This window comes from Citrus clementina, unplaced genomic scaffold, assembly GCF_000493195.1.
Source record: "Citrus clementina cultivar Clemenules unplaced genomic scaffold, Citrus_clementina_v1.0 scaffold_3, whole genome shotgun sequence".
Lineage (NCBI taxonomy): Eukaryota > Viridiplantae > Streptophyta > Magnoliopsida > Sapindales > Rutaceae > Citrus > Citrus x clementina.
Window position 1 is genome coordinate 47,263,457 of NW_006262339.1, and position 9,637 is coordinate 47,273,093.

General features: G+C 34.8%; 2 protein-coding genes across 5 annotated transcripts; one reads left to right on the forward strand and one right to left on the reverse strand.

Moving 5' to 3' along the window:
- The first annotated feature begins 734 nt into the window (after positions 1–734).
- Positions 735–4,317, forward strand: LOC18046959 (mannan endo-1,4-beta-mannosidase 4). The gene is made up of 5 exons (XM_006444597.2): positions 735–1,199; positions 1,384–1,578; positions 1,743–1,865; positions 3,587–3,792; positions 3,930–4,317. Exons 1-5 carry the CDS (start codon positions 855–857, stop codon positions 4,297–4,299), a joined length of 1,239 nt encoding a protein of 412 aa, XP_006444660.1. The 5' UTR covers positions 735–854; the 3' UTR covers positions 4,300–4,317.
- Positions 4,318–4,566: 249 nt separating this feature from the next.
- LOC18046960 (glucose-1-phosphate adenylyltransferase large subunit 1) lies at positions 4,567–9,003 on the reverse strand. 4 transcript variants are annotated; one of them, XM_024187960.1, is made up of 16 exons: positions 8,617–8,634; positions 7,848–8,113; positions 7,583–7,705; positions 7,306–7,479; positions 7,088–7,180; positions 6,797–6,880; positions 6,654–6,709; positions 6,416–6,509; positions 6,202–6,314; positions 6,035–6,107; positions 5,693–5,773; positions 5,510–5,596; positions 5,311–5,415; positions 5,026–5,132; positions 4,883–4,943; positions 4,567–4,798 (listed from the first exon to the last, which is right to left on the reverse strand). In XM_024187960.1, the coding sequence occupies exons 2-16, from the start codon at positions 8,073–8,075 to the stop codon at positions 4,697–4,699; spliced, it is 1,581 nt and encodes a 526-aa protein (XP_024043728.1). In that variant the 5' UTR covers positions 8,076–8,113; positions 8,617–8,634; the 3' UTR covers positions 4,567–4,696. The 4 variants fall into 4 exon arrangements, with proteins under 4 accessions (XP_024043728.1, XP_024043727.1, XP_006444661.2 ...); XM_024187959.1 differs by lacking the exon at positions 8,617–8,634 and adding an exon at positions 8,946–9,003 and having other exon boundaries at positions 4,569–4,798; XM_006444598.2 differs by lacking the exon at positions 8,617–8,634 and adding an exon at positions 8,728–8,780 and having other exon boundaries at positions 4,683–4,798.
- Between the last annotated feature and the right edge of the window lie 634 nt (positions 9,004–9,637).

The following is a 9,637-nucleotide window of genomic DNA, read 5'->3' on the forward strand; positions in this document are numbered from 1 at the left end:
ATAATCAGATAATTGGGAATCAGCCATGCCTAGTGGCCAGTGGTTTGGTCAAGCTGTCATTGGTGAATGGTGTTGCGTCTTAGCTTGATTCAGCTCCATTTATAGGCCAAATTAAAAAGAAAAGAAATTCAACCTGTCAATTAAAATCAAATGTGCTTTTTATTAACGACAATTAAAGCTTTCAGTAAATTCAAGGATTATTATCATAATCCTTGAGTGGAGGACTCGGTGATCGATGAGAGCTCCATTTGAATGCGCTGCAAACCGTGAGAAGATAATTGAAAGAAAAAAAATTGCCACTTGTAATTCATGCAATGCAGTGTTAACATGAATGTAACTTCTATTCATCCAATTTATACATACAATTTATATATAATTATTGGACTTGGAAACGATCCTATAAACTTAATAATTAAACATAAAAAGGCTAAGATATTAACGTAATTATGAATAAATAATTTACTTTTTACCAAGATATTTTAGGATTCTTCATGTTCAAAATTTTATATATAAGTCAAATTTTGGTTAATTAAAGTTGTATTTTCCTTGAGTTTATATGACAACCAAGTTCATTTATAGGCTGTCGAATTAGAGAGTTCAAGTCACTATCACACACAATAAATACAAAATAAAAAGAAGCTGAAACCACTAGGTTTCGCATAGTCCTAAGCCGAAGAATCTCCATATAAACCCTGCAGAGCACGCAATTCATCATCATCATCATTCATCCCCGTCTCTCTCTCTCTCTCTCTCTCTCACATGAAGAACCACCATTCAACTTTATAACGTCATGTGTGTATAATTATTGCTGAAACTTTCTCGGCTATAATTAAGTTTATGCTAGCTAGCCAGCCATGTTAGTCACAAGATTGTTCAACAGTTTCATCTTTTTGGCTCTACTAGTAATCATATATCTGAATACTTACATCTACATGGCTAAAGCCAACCCTAATCAAGAATTTGCACAAACAAATGGGAGCCATTTTGCTGTAAATGGGAAGCCTCTCTACTTAAATGGTTTCAATGCGTACTGGATGTTGTATTATGCAGGTGACCCATCAACGAAGGCGAAGGTGACAGCCGCATTTCAACAAGCCACCAAATATGGCATGAATATCGCTAGAACTTGGGCTTTTAGCGACGGCGGTTACAGAGCCCTTCAGGTTTCTCCTGGTTCATACAACGAGGACACGTTCAAGGTGCGTGTGGTCTTTAATTTTTAATTAGCTAAGAAAGGTAGGATCTATCATATAATAACATAACATATATGATGGATTTGGTTTAATTAATTAACTATATATATATATATATGTGTGTGTGTGCGTGTGTGTGGGTTATTAAATGGTACGTGCTTTGATTATTGGTCGTTAATTAAAATTTCAGGCACTGGACTTTGTGGTGGCAGAAGCAAGGGAATACGGGGTTTATGTGATCCTAAGCTTAGTGAATAACTTCAAGGAGTATGGGGGAAGGCCACGTTATGTTGAATGGGCGAGAGAGCGTGGCCAGTCTTTGAAGAATGAGGATGACTTCTATACAAATGCTGTTGTCAAACAATACTACAAGAATCATGTTAAGGTGCATTTTTTTACTTATTAATCCATTAATAAATGGATTAACTCCTTCGTTGGCTCCCCATTTCTAGGCTTCCTATAATTTTAATTTTAATTTTTTTTTTTGGAATTTGGGATCATAAAATTATTTCGGGTATATATAATAGAATATCCTGCCTCTGCTTGTAGGCAGTGCTGACGAGAATCAACTCGATAACCGGCGTGGCATACAAGGATGATCCCACCATTTTTGCATGGGAACTCATGAACGAAGCTCGCTGCCCAACCGATCCCTCTGGGACACTACTTCAGGTAATTAATTCATTCTAATCAATTATAATCTCTCTCTCTCTCTCTCTCTCTCTCTTATGCGCAACTAAATTATGAGCGCGTGATTGATCCTTTGTTGGTTAAATTCATATTTCATATACATCATGGCACGTAACAATGACTAGCTTTTAATTAGGTCACCAACTGGACAAGTTACCTAACAACCGCGTCCGCGTGCATGGTGGAGTAATTCTCATTAGTTGCCCGTTCAATATAGAGAGAGACGGAAAAAAAAAAAAGTAGTAATAATAAGACAGTTTTGTTTGCTTATTTCTCTTGAATCACCAATAGTTAGAAATACTAAAATGTTAATGAACTTCAACGACATATATACAAATACATAGTGGCGTCTAATTTTCTCAAGTAATCAAGATTCTCAATCTGGAATTACATTAATCTTTTGAGTGGAACTATTGGCACCCCTATAGAATTCTAAAAAAATCCCCGCACTAAATACACTTATCAGGAATAAATGAAAATTTTGATCACTTCTAAAATTGTCCCTTTTTAATTCTACTGTTAACTCTTATCATCTCCCAGTGAAATAAGATTCTCTACAAAATATTTTCACTCGGTCGCCCTACATGTAACTTACAGTTGCCCTGTAAATTTTTGTTCAGACCCCCCATACTCTATATTATTTACAATTTATTCGTAAATATTATAAAATTTTTTAGATTGCAAAATTTCATTTAACCCCTTACACTCTGTTTTATTTCATTAAAACTCCTAGAGTACCAATTCACCCCCTATAATTTTAAATTTCCAAAACAACCTCCATTTAATTAAAAAATATAATAATTATTAAATGAATTATAATTATAATTTTTAAATAGATTGTTACTATTATTATTATTATTATTATTATTAACAAGAATAAAAAGTATTATAATTAATTAATCTATTAACAATAATTAATAATAATTTTTTCATTAGATTGTTAATAATAATAATTATTGATAATTAATTTTTGAATAATAACAATAACAATAATTAAAATACAAAATAATAATTATGGTAAAAATTAATTAAAAATATTATAATAATTTGTTACAATTTAACTTTTTTGAAAAGTTTATGTGGATGTAATATTCAAAAGTTTCCTTTACAATTTCCTCGACTTTGTTTGTAGTGTCTCGCTTTCATTATTAGATTCTCTCTCTAATCTTTTGTTTGTTTATCTATTTTGTCATGTTTAATTTTGATATGAAAATTGGAAGTGAAACCTTATAATTTTTTGACTGATCAATATATTTTGACACCTACAAGTCAGTAGCCAACAACTGTATTTTCACTGTACCAAAGAAAATACAAATGTTTTTTCATAATACGAATGAAAATTTAAAACAATACAAAAGGAATCCAATTCAATTTTAGGGTTAAAATTGTAAATACGAGTAAAAGGTGCTTTATAAAGAGTTTGGAGGGGTGCCAATAGCTAGCTCCACTCAAATCTTTTTTTTGATAATAATTACAAGAGCTTCCACGGGGGCTCCACTTGGAAAATAGCGACATGCAAACAAACACTCTTCATCGCTGGCGACGAGGGCCGCTTTGCTTTCCTTTGTGCTCTTTTAATTGGCATGTTTGCTAGTTCAAAATCTCTACGTACGTTAATTATTATTGAAACCAAATGTATAATCACAACTCGTGAAATATTCACTCAACTTTCCTCTTGAATGTTTTGTTTGTTTGACATGCAGGAGTGGATTAAAGAAATGGCAGCGCATGTTAAGTCCATCGATAACCATCATCTGCTTGAAGTAGGTTTGGAAGGTTTCTATGGGGAATCAGTACCAGAAAGGCAAAAATACAATCCCAACAACACTCCTGTTGGTACTGATTTCATTACCAATAATCAGATCCCAGATGTTGATTTCGCAACCATTCATATTTACCCCGAGCAATGGTAATATACGACGATAATAATATTATTATTAACAACATTCTCTCAGAAAATAGAACCTTTCTCTCTCGTATTTGTGTTTATTTCATCAGAATTGAGCTTAGTTAATTTTTATATGTATGCATTCGTATTCGTGGCAGGTTGCCACCAGGAAACACAAGTGACGAAATTCAACTTGCATTTGTGAATAGATGGATCCAGGCTCATATCCAGGACTCAGATTCAATTCTGAAGAAACCAATCCTCATTGGGGAGTTTGGAAAGTCATATAAATATCCAGGGTATAGCGAGCAGAAACGGAACAGTTATTTTCAGAAGGTTTATGATGCCATATACGATTGTGCAAAAAGCAAGGGCCCATGTGGTGGTGGGTTATTTTGGCAACTAATGACACAAGGAATGACGAATTTTGGTGATGGATATGAAGTTGTTTTGGAGAGTAGCCCTTCAACTGCTAATATTATTAATCAACAATCTCTCAGGCTGGCTGTATTATCCTCCATCACATAATTGCAACTGAATAAGATGTCCCGGCAGCTGCTTGTATTAATGATTTGAGTAGAAGCAGCACAGAAATATCATTTGACATAAACAAATTGACATAAATAACGAGAGAAATCTTTCAGTGTTAAGAATAATGAACAAACGTTTGTAATTGTCATTGCATGAGGACTAATTATTTCATGCCCTCAAACAAATAGAGATTGTGTAAATTCAACCGGAAAAATCCAGTGATAGCTTGAGAAACTTAATAATGAAAAATTTCATTTCCAGTTTCTTTAGCGAAAAGTTTCATAAACATGTTTGCAGCTCATTTCATCACAGATTAATCATGAATCTGATATTTACACACGAACGCTTCATTTGGCCATCTCTTTACTTTTGTTGAATACTTGAATCATATCCTTTAAATGATCGTCCCATCCTTTATTGTAGTATTTTTCAACACCACTGTAATTCCAGATCGAATATAGAATCCGTCCGAAGGTCTCTCTGCCTCTTCCACGCCCTGCAATTAATCAAAAAGATTAATATAATTATCTACAGTTGTTTCTTCTTGTACTAGTACTCTGCTACTAATTGTAACACTTACATCCTTGTTCGCAATGATCACATTCTTTCCAATTTTCGCGTTCTTGTCAATTATACAATTCCTACATGATGGGGACATGTAATGATATGTGTAAACCCAACAAAATTAAAAAGAAAAAAAAAAAAAAGGATTTTGAAACTTACTTGATTTTGGTATCTCTTCCAATGCCAACCGGAACTTTGCCCTCCGCCAAAAGAGCTGCGATCTCTGCTTCAGTTTGGTAATAGTCAGCCCCCATCATCATGGTATCCTGCATGTGAGTGCCAACTGGAGAATATAATTGCAGATATATGAAAGCAATAAAAATAACTAGTTATTTGATTCAATGGAATACGCAGACAGGGCATCTCAAGTCTCAACTTTAGAACGAGTTAAGGTGGGTAGTAAATAATAATAGTTAAAATTACAAGGCAAGGAAGAAAGTGTACCTTCAACTCCACACCATACTCAAGTCTTGAGCGGATTCCCACAATGGAATGTTCAACGCTGCACTCCCTCAAAAAGCACCCATGTGAAATAATAGAATCTTGAACCTAAAATAGAAAGAGTAGTTACTTGACCGGTCTCAACATAGCATCAAAGAGCTATGTCATCTTGTTGGCATGGCCACTGAGTTTGAAATTATACCCGGCACTTCTCTATTTTAGAAGGTGGTAGAAATCGAGGAGATGTGAAAATTGGCTTCTGCGGATCATAGAAGTGAAACTTGGGAGGCTTCAAAAGTAGAGAATAAATTTAGTTTGGTAACTTGTTTTGACGAGGAAAGAATTTTGGCAGACAATGCAAAAAAAAGAAAAAAAAAAAAACTACCTTATCTGTCAGGGACAAATTCGCATCAAAGAATGATTTTATAGTCCCTATGTCTTCCCAATAGTCGTTGAATAAATAGGCCTGGCATGGACGTAAAAACAGCAAAGTCCTTAAGTGAATTGTATAGAGATTGAGAGCTCAATGCAACTTGTACGCGGATACACATCAATTATCCTTTCTGTATCAGTAACAGAGTTAAGGTGTAATCTCGTATCAAACAGTGTTAAGATGTCATCTCAAACTAGTGGCAAGAGCCCACAAAGATATCATGAACTTCTTCTACAGTCATAAACTCTAAACTACTGCTTAATCCCCGATTATCTTATTACTTCATGATTCTACCTGAACATTAAAATCTTTAGTGGCCATCGGAATGACTTCTGATCCAAAATCGTTGGCCTCTGGGTAATGCCACCTATGGAAGTTAAAAGATGTCAAGTAAGAAAGAAACATTACTCATTTTTCTCCATATAAGCATAAAACTTTGGTCAATAGAAATATAAAATTACCTAAGAACCTTCAATAGAACCTCTGTCTTAAACAAATATATACCCATTGATGCAATGTATGGGAAATTCCTTGCTTCTTGTGCTGATAGTCCTAGAGCAGTTGTATCTATTTGCTGTGACAACAAAATAGTTTCAAACAGCTATGAGCTAGTTTCCATCTTCAATTATAGATTTCTTTAACTGGTAATCAAGGGAAAATGGAAAGAGTAACAACCATCGATCGCAAGTTTTCACCCTTAGGTTTTTCAAGAAATTGTCCAATCCTTCCTGTTTCATCAATCTTCATCAGCCCAAAATCTGAGGCACGACTGCAGGGAAGAAGGCAGTAAAATGAACATCAAAATCTGAGGCACCAAGCAATTTATATTTCTTAGTGAGATTATATTGATTTTATGACTATTGCTACATGCTAAATAAACCATTTGGATTAAATATGTTGTAGAAATAATTACCTTTCATCCACAGGGAGACAACAAACTGAGATATCACCGCCCGAATTGATATGATGCTGCAGACAGAGATCATGTTACAAAAAAAACCATGTAAGTAGGAAAAATGGAACAGAGAATCACCAAGTTAACAACTGTGGTTTGACCTGCACGAAGTCCATATAATCCATTCGATAAAGATGATCACCGGACAATATGAGAATGTTCTCAATGTTTCTATGCTTAGCATCCTGGGGAAAAAAAAAAAAAAGTCATCAACATTGATAACATCAGATTCTTACATATATTGCAGGCTGGATAAGCTAAGAGGTGATGTCAGATCAAACAGCTAATTTCACATATGCTCTTGCGCATTTCCATTTAACATGAGCGAATAAAGATTAATTCTATCACAGTAGAATATTCTGAAAACAGGGCATGGATTAGCTTCCACATACCTCAAACATCCAGATGAACTGTCTTACAGCATCTGCTGTACCCTGAAACCACTTCTTTCCGGATTCGCCTTGCCTTTGAGTGGCTGCTAATACCTGTCATGAAGAATGAAGCAGAATCAGAGGCATAGGCACTATCTAATCCTTTAAAAAGGAAAATTTTCAGTGGTGTCTTTACTATTGTCCACCATCTCCACCTCCATTATTTAGTTGTTACATACCTCAACAAATCCGTCACCAAAGTTCATACCATCTCCCAAATTATAGGTTCGAGAAATGTGGCGGTTGAGAGATTGAGAATTAAACTGGGTGAGGATGTAAATTTTTTTAATTCCACTGTTGATGCAATTACTCATTGGAACATCAATTAGTCTATAACATCCCCCAATTGGTACCTAAAAGATCATGTAGAGAGTAACAAACAACAGGAAATTGTCAAATGAAGTTAAGATTAAAATTCAATTCATATATATATAAAACGTTTCGCAGCAAGCTTACAGCTGGCTTGGCCCTTCTTCCAGTAAGTGGAAAAAGTCGTGTCCCAGCACCACCACCTAATATGATGGAGGCAACAGCCTTGGGGTCAGCTTCTGGTTTTTCAAATACTGGTGCCTGAAAAGTCTGCATAGAATGTTCACAACCAAACAAGAAACCATAGCCATAACACAACTAAGGCAGCAATCAATTATGAAACATGAAAAAGAAATGAATAATGATTCATGATATAAGTGTCGAAAACCCAAATGCACGGCTGAAGTATTACCATATAATCTTTAGCAACATCTGCAAGAATAGAACGAACTGAGAACCGCTTGCTTGTGGCACGTGTTTTACGTGGGATGTTAAATTTCCCTAACTGAACGCCCGATACTGAACTGTTAGGCTGCCCTGTGGCTGTGCTCACTCTAATCCCCGAGAATGATGAAGTGGGCAACAACCTTTCCTGCTGAGGCATTCCTGAACTTATTGAGCTGAATCCATTTAACTCCATTGCCACAACTGTTTCAGTAAGCGATTTGTCCTGTTTGGCTGAATGAATGAATCACACAATGCAATGGATCATTTCAAGTCAGACTATCTATGCATAAAAAAATTTCATACCCAAGGCCATTGGGATTTGAAACCACGCTTCCCATGCAAAAATTATAATATAATGCAATACAGAAAAGCCACCATACATCAGTGACTGTAAAAACACGTTTACTTGAAAAGAAAAATTGAGGAAAACCAAACAAAGGAAGAGAATTGAAATAGATTAATCAATCTTTATAAAAAGCTAAAACATGATCCCAGATATTTAAAAAAAAAATGCAATATTTTCAATCTGACAGTGCAGAAGAATATTAATGTTTTTTAAAGAAAGAAATTAATACCGATTGTTTAAAGGTATAAACAACATTAGATTATGCTTTTGTAATATAACATTTTCAATAAACTAAAAGCGCAAGTTGCCTGAGGAAAGAGGAAAGAATGGCTCCAACATCAGAATTTTCTTTTTTATAAACTCACTCATTTCTTGAAAATGGGTTTACGTTATCGAGATTCTCAACAGCTTAGAATAAAAGCTTCCCACGCAGGAGAGTGTGAGACACCACATTCTACATTCAGCGTGTTACAATATTTATATATTTATAATACAGTACCCAATATCATACGGCGCTTCCCTCTCATCTGGGTTGGCGTTTCTCATTTCTGTTTTCAACTACTAACCTCATGTGCATGCATTCATTTTGATTCTTTTTAATTTCTGTTATCTATTTATATTGTGTGAACACTAGAGCGAACAGAAGGTTGAAATTTTCTCGAAGTAGTCATAGAATGACACAAATATATATACATACGAAAGAGGAAAATGACTCACTCGCTGTCACTGACTTCTTTTTCGATTGAACGAGATGGAAACGCCGACTGAATTAATAATATCCATTGATTAGTATATTTATTATAAGCTGAAACTGAAGAACCACCGTCACCCAAGAATGGGAAGAGAAAACGGGCATGACAATATTCCCACGAGACTGAGAGCCACCACCATGCATGCACCGACAGAAAGCAAAGCAGCTTTTACTGCTAGCACTTTAAATTTTTGGAGGTCAATAGAGACACCAAAGCCAAAGAGTTGTGTTGCAAATCTGTTACTTGATCTATCCCTTCAAGTGGCAAGTGGGTGAGTATTGTGTTATCTCTCCATACCGAAACTATAGCAACCATTTGAATTCATCAGACTTCCCAACTGCTCACCGCGTTTTCAGTAACCATCCTCAACTCAATAGTTCATATTTTAATAAATACACAATAAGTCAATAACAATTAGTTACCTCGTATACATATCATATATTATATTATTATTTCTTAAATGGTTATATACATACATCACATATTATTGATTTTTTCTTTTTAATTATATTGATTGAGAGGAGGAAAATTTATCTGCATCAACTCAAAATGGCTTTTTATTTATCAGTAGGAACATCATGAATTCGCTATTTATTTATGAAAAAAAAAAATTACAGCCTCGAAATGATATTCAATACGGAACCACCGCGATTTTAA

Coding starts and splice junctions, on each gene's coding strand:
- LOC18046959 (XM_006444597.2), top strand. CDS start 855: ATGTTAGTCACAAGATTGTTCAACAGTTTCATCTTTTTGGCTCTACTA. Junction 1,200..1,383: donor ACAACGAGGACACGTTCAAG/GTGCGTGTGGTC, acceptor TTAAAATTTCAG/GCACTGGACTTTGTGGTGGC. Junction 1,866..3,586: donor CCTCTGGGACACTACTTCAG/GTAATTAATTCA, acceptor TTTGACATGCAG/GAGTGGATTAAAGAAATGGC.
- LOC18046960 (XM_006444598.2), bottom strand. CDS start 8,755: ATGAGAGGGAAGCGCCGTATGATATTGG. Junction 5,133..5,310: donor AGTATGGTGTGGAGTTGAAG/GTACACTTTCTT, acceptor ACTCACATGCAG/GATACCATGATGATGGGGGC. Junction 4,799..4,882: donor TGATCATTGCGAACAAGGAT/GTAAGTGTTACA, acceptor GATTAATTGCAG/GGCGTGGAAGAGGCAGAGAG.